Source organism: Podarcis melisellensis, assembly GCF_964234715.1.
Source record: "Podarcis melisellensis genome assembly, chromosome: 16".
Taxonomy (NCBI): domain Eukaryota; kingdom Metazoa; phylum Chordata; class Lepidosauria; order Squamata; family Lacertidae; genus Podarcis; species Podarcis melisellensis.
Genome location: NC_138533.1, coordinates 40,345,793 through 40,367,455, shown reverse-complemented (window position 1 = coordinate 40,367,455; position 21,663 = coordinate 40,345,793). Strand labels below are relative to the sequence as shown.

The following is a 21,663-nucleotide window of genomic DNA, read 5'->3' as shown; positions in this document are numbered from 1 at the left end:
GGGAGGAGGAGGAGGAGGCATTTATCCAATTTATCAGCTAGAACAAGCAGCACTTCCTGCACTTACTAAAATGCTGTTTAGTAATAGGAAAGACACAATGGCTTCCACCCTGCGAAGTCACTGCAGGTTTTCATTATTCAGTGCTCCGGCCCTGTGAAAGTCTCTGCCAAGTCCTCAGCAGCAGCAGAGTAGAAGGTCCTCACCTTCCCCCGAGGCTGACCTAGGAACCACAGTGAAGATCCTTTCACTATACTAAAACCAACCCCGGCTAGTGGGATTAGCCACACATCACAGATCACATCTGAGGGTGGTGGCTTTGTACGCACTTGGATTAAATGCTCTGTCTTCCTCCTCCCAAACGGACCTCCCCTGTAGCTGCTCAGAAAGGAGCCCTTACCTACATTTATCAGAACTGCTGATTCAAGGAATAGTAATGCTTATTTCTTGCCACCCCACCACCCTCAGTTATTTACTGAACATCCTTTCATCCGTTTCCAGTGCAGTACAAATACTTTTCTTGGAGGAGAAAGTAGTCAGCTGTCAGGGCAAAACATGTTCTCTGCAACGCCACAGTAACACTCCCCGAGAACAACCCCCCGCATTTTAGCAAAGTCAAAGTCAAGGAAGCTAAGGGGCAAGCAAACTGGCACACACAGGTTGGACTGGAAGTGGTGCAAACTCTGAGGCTGGGGGCATTCCTGCATCCGCGAGGCCAAGCTCTCATTTATGGCTATGATAGAAGCCTACAAGCTGCTGAAGGAAGATCATCTACAAGGAGATAATGTGTTCCTTGAAGAAGGCATCACTGTCTTCCAGTACCTTTTCTTTAAGGGGTGTAAGCAAAGCTAGCTTCAAACTGTCCCAACGTGCGGATAATTCATCCTCCTTCCTATCATTCAGTCTCCTCCTGCTTTCCCACCCATTGCCGGCATCAGTACCTGGTGGAATCAGGTGGACAGCATGAGGACAGCTGGCCCAACGTAAGTCAGGTGCTGGGACCCAGAGACACTTTGCACAGAAGCCACAGCTCCTGCAAGCATCTCAGAAAGCCTAGGAGTAACTCAAATGGCCTGGAGTAACTGCTAATTGGCAGCAGGACCCAATAAGGAAAATGTACTGTCTGCACAAGGCCAGTCTAAGCCAGCGATGGAGACAGCTGACTAGTATGGAACCTGCAGCTGCCTGATGGGCCGCACTAATTCTACTACTTTTTATTTAGGAGGCAAGGAATAAATCTGCCCTCTCGCTAGGAAGCTTCACGCTCAGCCCTTAGGGCTGCATGTAAGGACTGGAAGAACAGCAGGATCCCTTCATACTTGATGCAAAACAAGCAAGGCAACAACAGCTTTGCTGCTCTTCACCTGCTCATCATTGGCCCATGTAAGAAAGGGCAGGCCGGCACCTGGTGCCCTTGCAGCTCCCACTCAAGAGCATCCACAGCCCCAGCTCCTCCAAAGGCCTCCCAAAGACAATGCCGGATAAAATGGTCTCCTTCAGGGGGGAGCCCCCCCCCCCCGCTGTGAAGTGAAACAAGCTGAATAGCAACTCTTCAGGATTTTCAGCTTCTGGCACTTTCTCCCCTCTCACCCCAGGAAGGAGAGAGCATTTTCTCAACCAGCTCTTTATTAACCACTTTAGTGCCAAGGCATTGATACAGACCTCCTTGCAGGACACCCTCCCTGAGCCAGCCCTGCTTTTCATATATATGCGAAAACTGCGCAATCATGTTACCCCTGAAGCCACCCCACAGCCAGCCAGCCAGCCAGCCAGCCTTCTGTAAGGCAAAGAGTGCTGGGGAGAGAGCATCCCTACCAGGCCCCGAGCAGCCACCCCCAGGGAGCAAGGCCTGAGCAGCACAACAGCTCTGGGAGTGCTGGGTGTGCTCTCGTGGGGCAAGCATAGCTGAAACTGTGCAACTTGGATGCCTCCAGTGTGTGTGTGTGCGTGCGTGTGTGTGTGTACTCATGCACACCTATATTAAGGAGCAGATGAGTGAAAAGCCTTTCTCTGGCACTGGAGCTGGAAGTGCATTACCAAAGGAGATGAGCCCACGACCTGGTTTGGCGCAAGGCAGCTCCCTGGATCTGGAAACTCTGCTCTGCTCAACTCAGTTACACCAGGAGCTGCCTCCGCCAAGCTGGAGCTCTCCAGATGTTTTGGACTACAACTCCCATCCTGCAAGGGAAAGGCAAGGCAAGGAAACGGAAAGCAGGCAGGCCAGAAGGGGAGGGGAGAGAGATCCATACCCATCTGTATAAAAACTGCACAAACACTGGAAGTGGGGGGGGGGCTTTTTATACTCAAGGGGCTAACAAACAAGCCCACCTCACAGTGTGCAACTATCACCCAACCCTCCAACTTGCCTCAGCGCACACGCGTCAAGTTGGCTTAGTTTCGCCTTTAGTTCCCCCGAGCCAAGCTGTCCGAGCGCCCTTACCCCGGCGCGCCGGAGAGGCAGCCCCGAAGGAGCGGCCAGGGCGCCAGGGGGCGGCGGCGGCCCCCGGGGCGCCCTCGAGAGCGTGCTCGCCTCCCGGCAGGGGCTGCCCCCAGGCACGTCGGGGCTGCCGAAGGGGCGGCGCCCGCCTGCCCGCCCGCCCCGGGAGCCCCATCCAGCCGGGACGTGGCGCTGGGCGCGGCCAGAAATCGCCGCCTGCCCGACGACCCGCTCCTCTCCCAGCGCCCGAATCCGGCCCCCGCTTCGTCGCCCCGTCCCTCCAGCTTCGCCCGGCGCTCACCCCGGCTAGAAGGGGCCCGCGAGGATCCCGCTCGCCGCCGCCTCCTCGGCGCCAGCGCCTGAAGCTCCGCGGCGCCTCGGGCTCCATGGCGGCCCCGCTTCGGCTCACCGCGGCGGCTGCGACGCCCCCTCGGCCCGCCGGCCGCCCCGCGCCCGCCCCGCCAGCGGCGGCATCGGCGCCATCTTCGGGCTGTGCGCTGCTCCGCCCCGCCGGGGGGGCCGGGGGCGGCCGCGCCCCTCCTCCGCTCCCTCCAACTGCAGGCGAAAAGTTGCAGAAAGTCCGGGGCAGGACAGGGACCGACGCGCGCACGTCGGAAGGGATCGCTTACACTCGCCCCCCTTCCCCAGGTAGGGCAGGCACGGTATACACAGTGGGAGTTTTTCACAATTAACCAGGTCAGGCTAGTCTTAGAAAGCTTTTTATTTACCAAAATATTCATGTACTACAATTTAAAAGAACTTCATAAACTTATAAAATTTTCTTTTTAAAAAAACAGCCCTTAAGAAGCCATCTTCACTTTTTGCACCTTGGAGGGACCAGCCTGCTCCTGCGAGTGGCGCCGTTTCCTCCTGCTGGTGGGTGGCTGAAAAAGAAAGCAGGAGGGTTAACCTGTGGAACCTCCTGCTGCAAGGCCATGGAAGGGTGCAGCAGTGCTCCAGACCCTCCGTGGTGCCTAAGAAAGCCCCTCGTATGATTGGAGAAAACATGGTTTGCTGTCCACAAGGCAAACCAGCAACCAAGTGGGTTTGCAAACCATGGATTGCTGCCAACTGTGGCTGGGCAGGGGCCCTGAACTGGCACAACCCGTCATTATAGGCACCACTCTGCCTCCAGAAGCGACTGCATTATCTAGAAGAGGAGGATCAAATGAAACAGAGAGAGCAAGCAGACCAGCCGCTCTGAAAGAGACACCGCCTATCAAATATTCCAAAATATTTGGAGGACTTTTAGCCTCAGTGAGAAGTCCATTTCCCACCCGCTTTGGAAAAGTTGCTTCAGTTTATTCCATCTTATATCTGGTGACCATTTTATGTTGCTTCCATATAGATTTGGCTGGTTTTAGCATACGGTTGTAGGACTCTGTTCTACTTCTTTAAATGCCCATTGTATTTGTGCCTTCATGGGTAGTCAATGCACTCCTGTAATACAAAGCCATTATACTGCACTATTTTTGTTTGGGGCTACCACCCCCCTCACTCTTCATCTTCCCCCCACAAAGCCCTCCAGTGGTCTATCTACGGCTTCACCTGTCAGAACCCCTACCCAAAGCCTCAGGTGACCCAAGGGCTCTGGCTCCTTGCACCATGCAGCAGCGCTCCCAGATGCCTGTGCTTGCTTGAGCACAAGCCAGTGTTGAATTAAGTTATTTTCCCATTTTAAAAAAAGGAAAATCCCCCCAAAGTTTTCTAAAATCAATTCACAAGTTCTTCAAGCAACCCGTCATGAGAAATAGATACCAAAGTTGAGGCCTCTGATGCAGGCACCGGCTCCTGAGTTTGAGTGATTAACCGTTGAAAAGTGTGCTTCATATTTTCATCCTGTGGAGAATATGTATTTGCACATATATTTAAAATGAAATCATAGGGTGGCATAATTCTAGCAGTTGATTAACAGTGTGAAGCAGCCAAGAACGAGGCTGGGCCACAAGGCAGGCAATGGGAGGCAAGAATCGGGATGGAGGGGGCGCAAGGAGCAGACTCCAGCCTCAGGCAGGCAGCATATTCTGGGGTACCTATTGGAGGGCATCAAATTGTCAGTTTATTAGTAAATTCCCTCCCCACTACAGTGGGAGGAGTTATTTGGATTTTCTGCCTCAGACACTTTTCAGGTTGCAGACGGACCCCCAGTCCACTATATTTCAGAGAGAGGGAAATCTATCTGCAGGATTCAGCAAGCAGAAACGTAAACAAGGTGGAGTGCGGTCTTTGGCCTTGGCCAAAGGTACAAGCCCCTGCCCCTCAGGGGGCTATACATCCAACTCCCCTTCTCCATTCATATTGCCAAGGCATTATCTTCACTGCCATGGTGTCCCTGTGAAGACTCCACACACTGACCATTTGCTGTCTTTCATTGACATACAAAGCGCTAAGAACATGTCCCTCCATCAGCAGGTAAAGAGCTTTTCGCTCCAACAGGCTTTTGGGAACTGACTGCTTTTAGTGAAAGGGCTGGTGCCATGCTGGTTTTATTAAAATTATTTGTATGTTTTAAATAGATTTCATTTATGTTTATTCTTTTAATTCTATTAATGTTTAAGTGCTTTTTTAATTATTGACTTTTCTAGGTTTGTAGCAATTATTGCTTTTATTTGTAAGCTGCCTTGGGTCCTGTCAGGTAAAAAGGTGGGGTAGAAATATATTTTAAAAAAATAACAACTTGGAACCTGTATTTGTCCAATACAGACCATTCCATACACTAAAACTGTTGAAGGAGGTCATCCTGGCTGTCACAGCCTGTTCAGGTCTTATCATGTCACAATTTGAAGAAGGGACTTTTCAGTTGTGGCACCCATCAAATGGAACCACCTCCACTTCAAAATAAGGGCTTTCAATGCTTGTTAAAGTCCTGCCTGATACAGTGGTGCCTCGCAAGACGAAATTAATTCGTTCCGCAAGTCTTTTCATCTTGCGAGTTTTTCGTCTTGCGAAGCACGGTTTCCCATAGGAATGCATTAAAAATCAATTAATGCGTTCCTATGGAAACCGCCTTCAGACCAGGTCCGGGGACAGTCTGTCCCCCGACCTCTTCTGAAGGCCGGCGGGGGGCGAAAGTCTTTGCTCCCCCCTGCCTGCCTTCCCGGGAGAGCGGAAAAGGCAGCGCTGCCTTCCTGCTCTCCCAGAAAGGCAGGCAGGGGGGAGCAAAGACTTTTGCCCCCCGCCCGCCTTCAGAAGAGGTCCTCTTCTGAAGGCTGGCGGGGGGCAAAAGTCTTTGCTCCCCCCTGCCTGCCTTCAAAAGCCGTCCGGGGGCTTTAAATCGCCCCGGACAGTCCCAGGGCGATTTAAAAGCCCCCGGTTAGGCAGGCAGGGGGGGACAAAGACTTTTGCCCCCCGCCCGCCTTCGGAAGAGGTCCTGGACCTCTTCTGAAGGCTGGCGGGGGGCAAAAGTCTTTGCTCCCCCCTGCCTGCCTTCAAAAGCCGTCCGGGGGCGATTTAAAAGCCCCCGGTTAGGCAGGCAGGGGGGACAAAGACTTTTGCCCCCCGCCCGCCTTCGGAAGAGGTCCTGGAGGTCCGCCAGCATTTAAAAGAGGTCCCCAGAGATTGCGAAGCAAGCCCATAGGGAAAATCGTCTAGCGAAGCGTCGCAAAAACCGAAAAACCCTTTCGTCTTGCGGGTTTTTCGTCTTGCGAGGCATTCGTCTTGCGGGGCACCACTGTATATGGCTGGTCTACTGTGGATTGTGATGCATTTTGTTATGAGGGGCCGCTGAGAAACATCTTCAACAAAACAAATGAACAAAATCATCCTGTCCTGTTCTACCTAGATAGGACAGCTCAGGTGAGCATATACCTGAAGCCAGGGATGTTCTAAAGCCTCTTCTATTTTAAGACGCTTCCGTGGATCCACCACTAGCAACTTCTGCACAAGGTCAAAGGCTGAAACAACAAAGCAAAATGTGCTGTAGTTCAGCAATAACAGAATGAAACCCTCATGGCCCCTCTAGTCCAGCCTGCCACACCTGCTTCTTTGCTTGGAGAAAACATCTGTGGCCCCCACCTGTTCTGGCTCCCTCCCTGTCCTCCTCCTTTGCAAAGGAACAGCTGATACATAAACATTGTAGTTAGTACTCAATGTTTAAGTACCTTACCTATATTCAGAAGAGGCTCCTGCTGTCACAATTTCTAGTGTGGGTTCAGGCCAAAGAAACTGTACATTACTCAAACATAAGCTTCATTTAATTCCAAGGGGATTGCTCTGTGATAAGTATGTACAGGAACAAAGCCTGAATCGGTTAGTCTTACAGGGGCCAAAAAGGACTGTTAACAAGGGACCCCATAAATTTCCAAACCCATGGGAAAATATTGTTCCACTCCTACAACTTACTCACTTCTACATCTTTTTGGAATGCAGAATACAGTGGTGCCTCGCAAGACGAAATTAATTCGTTCCGCAAGTCTTTTCGTCTTGCGAGTTTTTCGTCTTGCGAAGCACGGTTTCCCATAGGAATGCATTAAAAATCAATTAATGCGTTCCTATGGAAACCGCCCCCGACCTCTTCTGAAGGCTGGCGGGGGGCGAAAGTCTTTGCTTCCCCCCCCCGCCTGCCTTCCCAGCGGACAGCGGAGATCTTAAAATGCTGGCGGGCGGCAGCGAAGGGTTCTCTGCCGTCCCCCAGCATTTTAAAAGCCCCCGGGACAGCGGAGACTTCTCCGCTGTCCCGGGGCGATCTTAAAATGCTGGCGGGCGGCAGCGAAGGCTTCACTGCCGCCCGCCTGCATTTTAAAATCGCCCCGGGACAGCGGAGACTTCTCCGCTGTCCGGGGCGATCTTAAAATGCTGGCGGGCGGCAGCATTCCTCCGCTGTCCCGGGGCGATTTAAAAGCCCCCGGTTAGGCAGGCAGGGGGGACAAAGACTTTTGCCCCCCCGCCCGTCTTCGGAAGAGGTCCTGGACCTCTTCCGAAGGCGGGCGGGGGACAAATGTCTTTGTCCCCCCTGCCTGCCTTTCCGGGAGAGCGGGAAGGCAGCACTGCGTTTTCCGCTCTCCTGGGAAGGCAGGCAGGGGGGAGCAAAGACTTTTGCCCCCCGCCAGCCTTCAGAAGAGGTCCTGGACTGCCTTCAGAAGAGGTCCCGCCTGCCTTCAAAAGCCGTCCGGGGGCTTTTAAATCGCCCCGGACAGTCCCGGGGCGATTTAAAAGCCCCCGGTTAGGCAGGCAGGGGGGACAAAGACTTTTGCCCCCCGCCCGCCTTCGGAAGAGGTCCTTTTTTGTTTTGACTATGGCAGACCAACACGGCTACCTATCTGTAACTGGAACTAATAGCATTGTAGAATTGGAAGGGATCTCAAAGGATATCCCTCCCAACCCCATGCAATGCAGGAATCCTGCCCACAGCTGTTCCTGGAGAGGCTGGAACCACCAACCTTCTGCTTGAGTCACAATGATGCTTAAGTCTTTTAGACAGCTCTCTCATTTAAGGAATGCTGGTGCCTCTATGGTCAACAGACACACCTCTGTCCTGTCAAGCAGGGTCACACCAATGCCTTACCCTCCTCTGACACATGCTGCCATATTTCTGCACAGTAGTAGTATTCTCCCTGGGCGATCTGCTCCCTCAGAGACAGACGAGCATTTTTATCAGAGAAGGGTGGATATCCGGAGAGGCTAATTGAGACAAACAAGAAGAAAAACATGGCAGCCCTGCAGCCAAAAACCCACGAGGGGCAGAGGGACAATGTCTGAAGTGGGAATTGGAGGCTCAACTCCATGGCGACAACAGCGCTTGGAAATGCAACCCTCACTCAGCCTTGCAGGATTCTTACAAGGTTAACAGGCAACTAAAGCTTGAGCCTACATGTGCAGAAGTCAAACTAACTTTAATGAACTCACATCCAAGTAAGTCTTGCACAGAATTCAGCCTTAGTTCTCCATGGAAGGGCAAGAGACAAAAATTAAAAATAAAAAGTATTCAAGTCAATATGTTCAAAATTTCACCCACAAACAGGTACACTTTATGGGAGGACACAAACCTTTGTCACCCTTCCTGGGCTTCTTACCAAATAAAGAGAATGACTCCCAGACTCCAACAGTCCACTGAGCGCCCATAACCTCCTGTCTCAGCAAAATTTTGAACTTCGGGAGCAAGATAGTCAGGTGTACCGCATAATGTTTTCATAAGGGATGTTTCTCCAAGAATTTTGGATTGACCAAAATCTGTTATCTTGTACAACAAGAAAAGTAACAAGAATAGATTGATCAAAACTTCAGAAGTCATTTAACCTGCTTCTTGCAATGAAGGTCTGCATGTGTCCCAAGCCACCTTTGCCTAGGTATGTAAAAAAACTGCTAGACAATAGTTTCGTCTCCAAAGCAAAACCTTGGAAGGCAAGATTTTGCAGAGGGAGAGACAAAGAGGGCCTGGGAGACCAAGCAGAGTCACAAGGTCTTTCACAAACACACCCTGCACTCATGGCCTCTGTCTTAAATATTTCATTCCATGATAACTGAGTGGCATGCACTGGAATGCCATCGACATCAGAGACCTGGGTCAAAGCATCTCGCAGAGCAACTTTGTTTAAAGCACATGATGTGGATTGAGGAGGGGAGGGTTGAATTCTTAGACAACTCCTGCTCACCTTTATAAGGCAATTTGCCTCAGGAGATGACAACAGCACATTCTCCAGTTTCAGGTCCCGGTGAATAATGCCTTTTTCATGAAGATACTTTGCACAGCGCCAAAAAGAGAAAGAATATTATGCAATTAACAGATTGTTGTGGCTCACACACCTTTGCAAGTGGCATCTCCGCTCCTTTTAGAGTACCATGTCCTGCCTTCCATGCCTAGTCAACCCCCCTCACAGGCACAGCCACAAGCACTTCATAAACAAAAACAACTGACAACTTTGTGTGTGTGTGTGTGGTGTGTGCTCTATATTGCCCAGAATGTAGCAGAACAATTCAACATAACAAGTCTACATTGCAAGTTCAATGCTTAGAACTGATCTTGAAGAAAATAAACCTTGAACTCCCAATCTCGAATAGAAAAATCTGAAGAGGATTCCACAGTGGAAACAACATGATGATGATGATGATAATAATAATAATAATAATAATAATAATAATAATAATAATAATTATTATTATTATTATTATTAAATATTATTATTATTATTATTATTATTATTATTTATTATTTGTACCCCGCCCATCTGGCTGGGTTTCCCCAGCCACTCTGGGTGGCTTCCATAGAAACCAAAAATACAGTAAAATATCACACGTTAAAAACTTCCCTGAACAGGGCTGCCTTAAGATGTCTGCTGAATGTCAGGTAGTTATTTATCGCTTTGACATCTGATGGGAGGGCGTTCCACAGGGCGGGCGCCACTACCGAGAAGGCCCTCTGCCTGGTTCCCTGTAGCTTTGCTTCTCGCAATGAGGGAACTACCAGAAGGCCCTCGGCGCTAGACCTCAGCGTCCGGGCAGAATGATGGGGGTGGATACGCTCCTTCAGGTATACTGGGCCGAGGCCGTTTAGGGCTTTAAAGGTCAACACCAGCACTTTGAATTGTGCTCGGAAACGTACTAGGAGCTAATGTAGGTATTTCAAGACCGGTGTTATGTGGTCTTGGCGGCCGCCCCCAGTCACCAGTCTAGCTGCCGCATTCTGGATTAGTTGTAGTTTCCGAGTCACCTTCAAAGGTAGCCCCACGTAGAGCGCATTGCAGTAGTCCAAGCGGGAGATAACTAGAGCATGCACCACTCTGGCGAGACAGTCCGCGGGCAATTAGGGTCTCAGCCTGCGTACCAGGTGGAGTTGGTAGACAGCTGCCCTGGATACAGAATTGACCTGCGCCTCCATGGACAGCTGTGAGTCCAAAATGACTCCCAGGCTGCGCACCTGGTCCTTCAGGGGCACAGTTACCCTATTCAGGACCAGGGAGTCCTCCACACCAGCCCGCCCCGTCCCCCAAAAACAGTACTTCTGTCTTGTCAGGATTCAACTTCAATCCATTAGCCGCCATCCATCCTCCAACCGCCTCCAGGTACTCACACAGGACCTTCACCGCCTTCACTGGTTCTGATTTGAAAGAGAGGGCTTTCATCTGCATATTGATGGACACCCAGTCCAAACCCCCTGATGATCTCTCCCAGCGGCTTCATATAGATGTTAAAAAGCATGGGGGAGAGGACGGAACCCTGAGGCACCCCACAAGTGAGGGCCCAGGGGTCTGAACACTCATCCCCCACCACCACTTTCTGAACATGGCCCAGGAGGAAGGAGCAAAACCACTGTATAACAGCGCCCCCAGCTCCCAGCCCCTCTAGACGGTCCAGAAGGATGTTATGGTCGATTGTATCAAAGGCCGCTGAGAGATCCAGCAGAGCCAGGAAACAACTCTCACCTTTGTCACTAGCTCACCGGAGATCATCAACCAGCGCGACCAAGGCAGTTTCAGTCCCATGGTGAGGCCTGAATCCCGATTGGAAGGGATCCAAATGGTCCGCATCCTCCAGGCGTGCCTGGAGTTGTTCAGCAACCACGCGCTCAATCACCTTGCCCAAGAATGGAAGATTTGAGACTGGGCGATAGTTGGCCATACTGGCCAGGTCTAAAGATGGTTTTTTAAGAAGCGGTTTAATGACCGCCTCTTTCAGCGGATCTGGGAATGTTCCCTCGCAGAGGGAAGCATTCACCACCCCGCAGAGCCCATCGCCCAGCCCTTCCCGGTTTGCTTTTATTAACCAGGATGGGCAAGGATCAAGGAGACAGGTGGTTGGTTTCACGCGTCCAAGCAGCCTGTCCACATCCTCGGGGGTAACGGATTGAAATTGATTCCATGCAACTTGACCAGACAGAGCTCTAGCACTCTCCCGCCCCAGCCCTGCTCCCATGGTGGTGTCTAGCTCCTTCCGAATATGAGTGATTTTATCTGCAAAAAACTTTGCAAAATTGTTGCAGGAGATCTTGGGGTCTTTACAAGGCCCTGGTGGTAAAGGTGGTTCCGTTAAATTGTGAACCACCTCAAAGAGTCTCCTGCTACTATTTTCTGCAGATGCAAAGAGGCGGCGAAGAAAATCTTCACCGTCGCTATCGCCACTTGGTAGGCTCGATGTTGAGCTCTAACCTGTGTCCGGTCAGATTTGGAGTGAGTTTTCTGCCACCGGCGCTCTAGCCGTTTCAGCGATTGTTTCATCGCCCTCAGCTCCGAAGAAAACCATGGGGCTGTCCGGGTTCCATGCAATCAGAGAGGGCGCTTCGGAGCCAGACAGTCGATAGCCCTGGTTAACTCCGCATTCCAGCGGGCCACCAAGGAATCAGCTGAAAGGCCATCCACATGGGATAAAGCATCCCCTACCACTCTCTGGAAACCATTTGGATCCATTAAGTGGCGGGGGCAGACCATCTGAATTGGTCCCACCTCCCTGCAGAGGGGAAGGGTCGCGGAGAAGTCCAGTTGCACCAGGAAGTGATCTGACCATGGCACTTCTTTTGTTTCACTTTTACTTAGTGTCAGATCACCCACGTCACTAGAGGTGAACACCAGGTCTAAGGCATGTCCATGACTATGAGTTGGGCCAAACTTATTCAGGGACAGCCCCATGGAGGCCATGCTTTCCACAAAGTCCCGAGCTGCCCCTTGTAAGGTCGTGTCGGCATGGATGTTAAAATCCCCTAGGACAACCAAACTAGGTGTCTCCAGGAGAAAATCCGCCACGACCTGAAGCAGCTTGGACAGGGAATCCTTGGTGCAGCGGGGAGGTCGGTACACCAAAAGGAATCCTGTACTGCCCCTATTGCCCAACTTCCAGAACATGCACTCAGAGAACTGGATCCCAGGTGCAAGCTAGTGACTTCCTAAAAATCACTGCAACCCCCCCTCCCCGCCCACATGACCTGGGTTGCTGTGCATAAGAGAAACCTGGTGGACAAGCAGCGGCAAGGACAGGCCCATCTGCTTCCTCCAACCAGGTCTCTGTCACACATGCCAGGTCAAATCCTCCATCCACAATCAAGTCGTGGATGGCAGTGGTTTTATTCATCATTGACCTGGCATTGCACAGCAACACTTTCAGGTCATGTGGGTTTCCCCTGTTGATTCCAGTATCCATCCGGTCAAGGCCAGACCCAGAGGCAGGGATAGTCTTCAAACAATGACTAAACCTGCCTCCTTGGTAATGACATGGTCTGGTCTTAGCGTACCTCCGCCTCCTGCCCATGATCACCGAGATTGGATGTCCCAGTGCTTCCCCCCCTGTGGAACTAGTCCCAGCCATCGTGTTGGCTGGGGCCCCACTCCCAGGCAGCCCTGATCCCGCCCCTTAAAAACAAAACACAAACTATAAAGAACCAATAAAACAACAACAAAAGAGTACAATTATACTAAAATTAATCCCCAACCAACTATACATCCCACCCACCCACCCCTAACAAAGGAAAAAAGGAAATAAAGAAATAAAAATTTAAATTGCCACCAACTGCTTGAGGACATTTTAAAGCACATTAACCACCTGGAACAGGGAAGCAATGGCAGAACACTTCCCACACTTCCCCAAAAGTTTGTTCCAAAAATTTGTTCCTGGGCCACGCCCCCTGGGCCAGTTGGAGAAGGCCCTGGAAGGGAGCAGGCCCTGCAGTCCTCACCCAGCCGATGAGAGCAACATCATGGGAAGTGTGTTTCCAGGACTAAGGTGAAACTATGAGGCTCCCTTGTTATTTTTGCTATTGGATGCTGCATGTTGTTTATGTAATCTTGTTATATTTATAGTACAGTGGTACCTCGTTTTGAGTCCGGGATCTGCTTGACGAAAGGGACGCTCGACAAAGCGCCGCTCTGCGCACATGCGTGGAGTGGTTTTATGCTTCTGCGTGTGCAGCAAACCCAAAAGTAACCCGTTCTGGCACTTCCAGGTTTGTCACAGACATTCCATGAAATGGATGCTAAATGGGGCGGACTCAAAACGAGGTACCACTGTATTGAAATATGGGGGCTTTGTACATTATAATTACTATTGTTTTGCTATGTTATGCTATTGTTTTGCTATGCTACTGTTTTTGCTATGCTGTCTTGCTAACCTTTTAGTGTTCTTTAAGAATGTCAACAAGCTTATAGACGTGACCCAGCCGGCAAAGTGTACTTGGAATTTCACAAAGCTTGTCACAAAGGACCTCGTCCAAGACTCTGGTTGCTTTTAAACACCTGCTTTAACTGTCTCTTATTGATAATTGTATTTTTAAGTGCTTAAAGGTTTTATTATAATCAAGCAGTATATAAATTTTGTTAAATAATAATATAAAAAAAACTCTTGAGAAAGCTTAGCAGTCGTGGCATAAAACTAAAGGCTCTCTTTCATGGAGAATAAGGTGAGCAATGGCTTCTAGCCCTGAAGGCCATGTTCCACCTCCACAGTCCAAGGCAGGCAGGCAGGAAATGTGGGCTCTTGTGCTGGGGTCATGCTTGGCTTCCCCAGGCATCTGGTTGACTTCTGTGAGAACAGGATGCTGGACGAGATGGTCCACCAGCCTGATCCAGCAAACTGCTCTTATCTTTTCTGTCACTGAGCTGTGGCACTTCCTCAGGGTGCAGAGATATAATGTCTTTCTGTGAATTCTCCAAGTGATGAAGAGAGGTACACTTCTGTTTAGAGACATTGCATGGTCTATGCAGTAAATGTTTCCATGTGCTACATCAGGGGCAGCTAACCTGTAGACTTCCAGGTTGGACTCCCACTTCCCATCATCCCTAGCCAGCCAATAGTCAGGGATGAGGGGAACTGCAGTCCAGCAAGGTTAGTTAACCATATTTTGAAGCAGCTACACAACAGCCTTTGCTCATCAGAAGGTTTAACAAAAGAGGCTGTTGCATCCATGTGGTGCAACAAACAAAGCAGACTCCAGATTGTACCAGTGAATACATTAACAGTCATCAAGCCAAGCTCACCCTACATTACCGGGAGACAACCAGTTTTGCAGAGTTAAGGGGTACCTGCACAGCCAAAAGCATTTGATAAAAATAAAGTTTGCACGTTGCTTCACTCAGTCTTGCTGGGCGCAGAACCTTGTCAAATAGCTCTCCACCTTCCATCCTGAAAGACAGAGCAGAGTAAACCCATGTTTGAAGGCAAAATAAAAATGGAAATGGTGTTCATGATGGAAAGTAGCAACTATTTTTCATCACTGGATACAAAATTCTTCAGTGTAGCATGCAAAGATCTAGAATTAGTTTTCCAAGACTAGCCAAACACTAGCAAGGAAGCCAAGGGGAGAGACAGTCTTTGTATTCTGAAATCTCTATGACCAAGGATATCTTCCAAAATGACAAGAAAAATTCTGAAGCAGCCTGGAGCCTAAGAGGCTTGTTTGTGATCAAGAACCTCCTTCATCAAGTGAGCACGGTTGTCTCTGAGATGAGAACCTCTACACACAGGGATTATTTTGAGCACTAAACATGGAACAGTCTGAACAACAGCTGAACGAGGAGGAAGAGGGCTGGTTCCAATACAAATCCAGCCCCTGAGAAAGGCTGCCTAGATTGTCCATCCATTCCATCTCCTTAGCTTCTCTTTCCAGCAGTCATCACCTGAGGTTTCTTCTTCTTTAATTATAGCCACATTGAACTGCTCATTTTAGACACTGCCACTCACAGACCTGAGGCACAAAACCGCTCCCTCTGCCCCAAAGAGCACAAAGAAGAATAACTTACAATTCCAAAACAATGTAAAAGTCTTCTCCTTCAAAGAAGTCTATTATCTTGATAAGGCAAGGCTGTAGCAAGGAAGGAAAGGAAAACATGCAAACATTTGCTAGGAAAAAGCCGCTCTCGGAGAAAGCAACACCCTCCAAAAGCAGCTCTTTTTTCCTGAAGCCAAAGAACAGCACAGAACTCTCAGTTCAAAGGAAAATGCTTACAAATGTGAGGACAAAGGGCAAGAATGACATCTCCACCATAGGACCTAAATATACCGCCACACTCCACTGAGTAAAAAAATAAGTGGGAACTGCAATAAACTGTTGCAGCATGGTATGTTGCTGTTCACCGTTCCAGCCTGCGTTGCCCTCTCCCAAGGTACTTCAAATTAAATTACTTTTCCTCCCTGCCTTTCAACAGTCAGTCAGCCAACACCATTCCCTGGCCTCAATTCCTCCCACGTTTAAGCGATTTCCCCCCTAAGATTTTTGTTGTGCTTCTGAACACCTTTAGGTTCCTCTGAGGCTGAGCCCCACAATACTCTGCCTGTTGGGCACAGTGGATTCCATTTTGCAGACATCAGAATCTGCCCCGGGAGAATGGGCTTGCATATGAGATAAATTAGAACCACTGTCAGGTCTTTAGTAGGGCTGGACAATATATCGATATATCGTCCAAAACCAGTTCAAGTCCGTATCATGATATCAGTTTCATAATTTCTGACCTGGCAATATATTGCTAATCATGAGTGTGCGTGTGTGCCATGCAAAAATCACAATGTGGAAGCAACCATGAAGCCAGCCAATGCCTCTACATAGCTCCATCCTTATTTCAGACATTATGATATATCAGTATATTGCAATGTTTAGCTGGTGATATATCACTAAGTTGAAAACCAGCTCCATGCTTATTTCAGACACTGTAACATATCAAGATATCACAATGTTTAGCTGGTGACATATTGTGAAGTTGAAAACCAGATATCACCCAGCCCTAGCCTTTAGTGAGAAGAAGAGGGGAGGTAAAAATAATTTTAAAAGCTGCCTGGTTTAAGGGCCCACTTACATGGTCAATCTTCTTCAGAATCTCCACTTCCGTTTCCACATTAAAAGGCTTGTCCTGCTTTTAGACAATGGAACATCAAAGCGTAAAGGTCACTTGCACAGCTTTAGTATGAGCCCATCTGCTTAGCTTGAGGGTGTTTGACGGTGCAAGAGGACAGCGAAACAGAAGGAAGCTCACACACTGACAGAACATCAAGCCTCCTGCCCTCAGTAAAAGTGCTGAAGACAGCCTGCATTGCTGCAGCAAAAAAAGCAGGAAAGCCAGACATAAGGCACTCGGCTCAGCTGGCAGAAGAGTCCTTGAAATTTCACAGAGTTGTAGAACCGCCTGATTTGTATCAGGGAGATTGTTTTGAGAGACAGAAAAGGAAACTAGGCCAGCCTTCCTCAACCTGGTGCCTTCTAGATGCTTTGGGTAAAGATGTCCATCAGCTAAAGGCAACACAGCCCTGCTGGCAGAGGCTGATGGGAACTGTAGTCTAAAACATGCACCCTGGGGGAGGCTGAACCAGTCAATGCTTTTCTTGAAACAAAAGCTCACATAGGCACAATCAGGTAACTTTACAAATTCCACTAGGGCCACAAACCTCAGCACATGCCACAAAAGTTCCACTGATTCTTCCATGCTATATGTTTAGGACTGAGATGTGAGTCATTTAAGATTGTGAGTTATCCACAATTTGTTTAGCACAAATAAATTTGCATATATCATCTTAATCAGCAGCAGTCAAAGCAAACAATGTTTAATCATCTACAGAGCACAGGTGACAACCTAAGCTACTAAGGTAATATTTCCCTCCATCAAAAATTCCCTGCCCAGAGGACAAAAACAAAGAGATACTTACATTCTCCGGCAAAACATCTGCCATAAACCTCCGTTTATTTATTATTTTTATGGCCACTTTCTTACAGGTGTCCCTTTCAAAGGCCAGCTTCACCTCTCCACAGGCACCACTAGCAGAAAAAGGAGGCTACTTCAAGATTAGGGTTCTAACATTTAGATGGTGAAACTGTGAAAGAAATGCCTGCAGTGCCCCAGTTTTAAACAGAGCTTCAGAGGACAGTCCTCTCCTCTCTCATCCCCTGATGTGGGAGCAAAAGACTGAGGAGGCTGATTCACCTCCACTGAGGGCTACCATTGAAACCTCATGATGCCCACTCCCCCACCCCTGGCCCACAGGTGCAACTCTCAGTGGTCTTCCCTAAAGACGGCATTGCAGAAAACATGTAAGATAGGCAGGCAGAAAGACTCTAACTTACGTGCCCAACGTTTTTGATATGATATATTTGTCTGTGAGCTCCTTGGGATACTCCAGCTGATGATCACTTTCCATGAGGTCAGAGAATACAAATACTGGAAAGCGAAAGGAAGGAGAGGAGGTCCCAGTCCAATAACTACTATTGCAAGGAAAACATACAACTTTCTTCCTGATCTCCAGTGCTCAGTGTTGTGGCCAAACATAATGGAAGAGATCAGAAGAACAATGTGTTTGTGTATGTAACAATGCTAATAATGCTGACAGAATGCGATCCCTTTCCAAATTGCTTTGCTACACACCAGGAAAGTCTGCCTTCACTGCAGAAGGTGGAGGGCAATATGGGAACCCCATAAGCAAGACACGAGCGCAACAACCCTCTTTGGGTCATGATCTCCAGCAGATATTATTATATTTGAGATAGTACAACCATCATGACTAAAAGCCATTGACAGCCCTGTCCTCAATGCATTTGCTTATTCCCCTTTTAAAACCAGCCAAGCTAATCAACTGCTCCTTTGTTTTGGAAGATATACGATGTGGCTGATTAGAGATATACCAGATTATACATTTTCTAAATCAGCCAAATATAAGATTCAAGCATTACACGACTTAAATAGTTTTGAGCAACTACGCAACTCAACCAACCCACTGGGAAAGGGAATCTCTCCCAACTATAGAAAATCCTCACACATAATTTGACTCACCTTTTTCTTCTTATATGTGATAAGTGTACGCGGCGTTGCACTCTCAGTTGTCTCCCAGTTATCCCCTCCCCTATGTATTCTCATTTTATTTTTCTACTTGTATTTTTACATTCATCATTCTTACTGCATTTTGTATGTGCTTATGTCAATAACCATTCTGTATGAAAATGACAGGGACGCAGGTGGCGCTGTGGGTTAAAGCCTCAGTGCCTAGGACTTGCCGATCGAAAGGTCGGCGGTTCGAATCCCTGCGGCGAGGTGCGCTCTCGCTGCTCGGTCCCAGCGCCTGCCAACCTAGCAGTTCGAAAGCACCTCCGGGTGCAAGTAGATAAATAGGGACCGCTTACCAGCGGGAAGGTAAACGGCGTTTCCGTGTGCGGCTCTGGCTCGCCAGATGCAGCTTTGACCCGGAAGTGTCTCCGGACAGCGCTGGCCCCTGGCCTCTTAAGTGAGATGGGCGCACAACCCCAGAGTCTGTCAAGACTGGCCCGTACGGGCAGGGGTACCTTTACCTTTACCTTATGAAAATGACAATACAGTAATAACAATAAAGTTTCTTATTGAATAAAAAGTAAAATAAAATAAAATCCACACACAATTGGCTACTCTTCCTCTCACTTCATTAAGACTAAAATGGGGGAAAGATTTTGAAGAAGAATTAGAGGAACAAATTTGGAATAAACTACCATGTGGATCTATCTCAATTAGAACTCAATAACATGCTTTTAAGATAGCACATTGATGCTACATACAGCTAGATTATACAGAATTAATTATAACACATCCAACTTTTGCTGGTGGGAATGCAACTTACCTGGCTATCTAGTGCACATGTGGTGGTTCTGCCCAAAAAAATTTCCCTTGGGGAAAGTTTTTCAAACAATTAATCAAACAATGGGACAATCACTACTATAAGACCCCAAATTGGCCTTCCTATCTTATTTTACCCCTCAGTTTAAGAACATAACCAATAAAGACCTCATCCTCAATTTATGAACTGCAGCTAGATTAGTGATCACAAAAATATGGGAAAACTGCAAATGCAAATCTTTTTGAAGCCTGGATTTCGCAAATATGTGACATTGTGCTTCTGGACAAATTAATTATGTCACAAAAGGAATATCAATAGGCAGGGACTGGACTTATGGAGAGACACTTTCATTGGATTGCCTTTATTTAAAGGTCTAAAACTACAACCATCAGACGCTGTTTTTATTTCCTTCCTGTACTACTACTAAACTGCTTTCTTTGTATGGGTTTTTTTTCTTACTTGAAATTAAAAATCAGTTAGAAAAACAACAACCATCCAAGATAGTGTCCATCCCTACATGTTGGGCCAACAAATTTCGTTGTCTACCTGTGCACTACCACACAACAGCTCCAAGTGCGTCACTCTGAACAGCAGCCACTGGGGAATAGGAGTAGAGGGAGATTATCACCCACAGAGAGCGAGCCGTTTCTTCTGATACAGACTGCCTCTTACATTACATTCAGGGTTAATTTTGACACTATTTCATCAAGCTGTGTCACTATAAAACCATGAAGGTTGAAAACTGGATTACACTCACTACCCAAAATGCCCCTGTAAGCCAGGGAGTTTGCAAGGAATCTTACCTTTGTTGTGGGGCAGGGAGAGCGAGATTTCAGCAACATTTGCCAAGGGAAGCTTCTTGCTCTTCCCAAGGAGCTTTCCATTGATGAAAGTCCCATTGGCACTTTGGTCTTCAATATAGGCCACATGGCAGCTTCCGGGCCCTGGTTCCTTGGAGGAAGGACAGTGAGCTAGGAGAGTCCACTTGGCAGGGTCTCCCTCACAGCAGAATCACAAGCGAGGAAATAGGAAGGGTTCAAATTCTGCAGAAAGAGCCCCACATAAACCTTGCAAGCCAGAAGGGCACACAACCCAGGCACACCCATTCACTGCCACCAGAAAACTTCCTCAAAGTGGAACTTGTTGCCCAGAGCAGAAAGCAAGAAGGAATCTCTGCAGTACTTACTCTGAAGATGCGGAAGTGCCTTTTGCTGTACTGTTTATAGAGCTCTGTCTCCGTCAGATTCAGCTTAGCAAAACTGTAGTCGCAACTTGGGTCTCTCCCAAACCAGTACTCATTTTTCACGCAGTCTAGGGTGGGGAAAAAGAAGAGCACAAAACCCAAGTAAGGAAACAGCATGTGGAAAACACACCTGCATCCTCTTGCGGGTCTGAGAAGAGCAAAGGAGGCTCAAGCATAGTAGGCATCTCCCCATCTGAATCAAAAAGCTTTGAGAAATTAAAACCTACCAGAGATTTATCTGACATGGGTTTATAAACAAGCTCTCCTTTTACTTTTATTCACCAGAAGGGCAATTGTCTGCTGGCATCAAAGACCAGAACGGTATTAACAGAAGGAAAAGGTGATTCCCAGCAAAACCCCTGTCCCTGATAATGAGGAATCATCCAAAGAGACAAAGAAGGAAGCAAAAAGTATAGTGAACTGCTGAAAATAATGAACAGCAGTTCAAATATAGAGGAAGACCAGAATTGCTGCAGTTTGGCCAAGATGTAGATGAATTCCCGATACCTTTTCCTTCTAACACAAGGAACCGCCTTAGCAAGTAGCTGGGCTGGGAGCCTTATTCCCGAGTGCTCATATAAAAGAAAAGGGTACAAGATCACATCCCAGCTGGACCAGCAATATCCCAGTTGGATCTGGTTCTTCTGGAACTCCAGAGCGGAGGATGCTGGCTGCACTGAGTTTTCCCACCTGGTGTAAAGGAACAGGCTCTCTGGCTGCCACGGCGGATCTCCCTTAGAGCAAAGGCACCTCTAGAACAGGCACAGGCAAACTCGGCCCTCCAGATGTTTTGGGACTACAACTCATCCCTAGCTAACAGTGGTCAGGGAGTTGGAGGGCCAGTCTGCCTGCGCCTGCTCTTCCCTCCACCCAGCTGTGATTCTGAAGAGGCAACAGCAGCGTATTTTCCCGAGCCTGAAGACGCACTATATGCTGTGCTTGATTTGGGCAGAGGACCCTTCCTCTGGTCTGAAGGCCGCGCAGGGGAGCCGGCGCGAGAGGGCCGCCTGCCGACGCACCGCAGCTGGGGAAGCCCCTGGCCAGGCTGAAGAGGCGGCCCCAGGGCTGCGGCGAGGGCTCCTGCGGGCCGGGCTCCGGGTCCTCGGGGATGGGCGGCAGGTCCTGCGTGGGCAGCGTGTCCAGGGAGCTGAGGGTGCCGGAGCTGGACGACGACTGGCTGGCGCCCGGGGTGCCGCTGGAGCTGCTGGAGCCTTCCGCCGGCGGGCGAGGAGGCGGCGGCGGCTGGGAGGCGCTTCCGGGCTCCTGGTGGGACATGGCGGCTTCCCGGGAGAAGGAGCTGCCGGCCGACGCGGCAGAGCGAGGGGCAGCGAGCGCCGGGCAGGGGCGCTTTCCTCCGGCCCAGGCCTTCTCCGCAGCGACCCTCCCGGCGAGGAGACGCGGCCCCGGCGGCGCACCTGGCGGCTCCCTCCCGCCTTTTCGGCAGCCCCGCCCCCGGAGGCCTACGTCACGAGCCTGAGCCAACCGCGGGCGAGCCGGCGCGCAGGGC

General features: G+C 49.2%; 2 protein-coding genes across 4 annotated transcripts in view; both read right to left on the bottom strand.

Annotated features, from left to right (window-relative positions):
• TTC28 (tetratricopeptide repeat domain 28) overlaps positions 1–2,929 on the bottom strand; it is a 132,294-nt gene extending 129,365 nt beyond the window's left edge. For both annotated transcript variants that reach the window (XM_081892871.1, XM_081892872.1), the window contains exon 1: positions 2,736–2,929. In XM_081892871.1, coding sequence (XP_081748997.1) covers positions 2,736–2,822 — 87 coding nt within the window. In that variant the 5' untranslated portion in view covers positions 2,823–2,929. The remainder of the gene's footprint in view (positions 1–2,735) is intronic.
• Positions 2,930–3,140: 211 nt separating this feature from the next.
• On the bottom strand, positions 3,141–21,612 carry CHEK2 (checkpoint kinase 2). Of its 2 annotated transcripts, none has more exons than XM_081892905.1 (14): positions 21,176–21,612; positions 20,100–20,224; positions 19,717–19,864; positions 17,400–17,493; positions 16,985–17,093; positions 16,141–16,194; positions 15,091–15,152; positions 14,374–14,473; positions 9,025–9,111; positions 8,446–8,609; positions 7,938–8,053; positions 6,242–6,327; positions 4,193–4,273; positions 3,141–3,318 (listed from the first exon to the last, which is right to left on the bottom strand). In XM_081892905.1, exons 1-14 carry the CDS (start codon positions 21,429–21,431, stop codon positions 3,235–3,237), a joined length of 1,566 nt encoding a protein of 521 aa, XP_081749031.1. In that variant the 5' UTR covers positions 21,432–21,612; the 3' UTR covers positions 3,141–3,234. The 2 variants fall into 2 exon arrangements, with proteins under 2 accessions (XP_081749031.1, XP_081749030.1); XM_081892904.1 differs by having other exon boundaries at positions 16,141–16,197; positions 21,176–21,477.
• Positions 21,613–21,663: the final 51 nt, after the last annotated feature.

Excerpts from the sequence above, each read along its gene's own strand:
- CHEK2 (XM_081892904.1), bottom strand. The coding sequence starts at position 21,431 with ATGTCCCACCAGGAGCCCGGAAGCGCCTCCCAGCCGCCGCCGCCTCCT. Across the intron at positions 19,865-20,099 it reads GGCACTTCCGCATCTTCAGA|GAACCAGGGCCCGGAAGCTG; the intron begins GTAAGTACTGCA and ends CCTTCCTCCAAG. Across the intron at positions 9,112-14,373 it reads AAATGCTTTTGGCTGTGCAG|TATCTTCATGAAAAAGGCAT; the intron begins GTACCCCTTAAC and ends CGCTGTGCAAAG.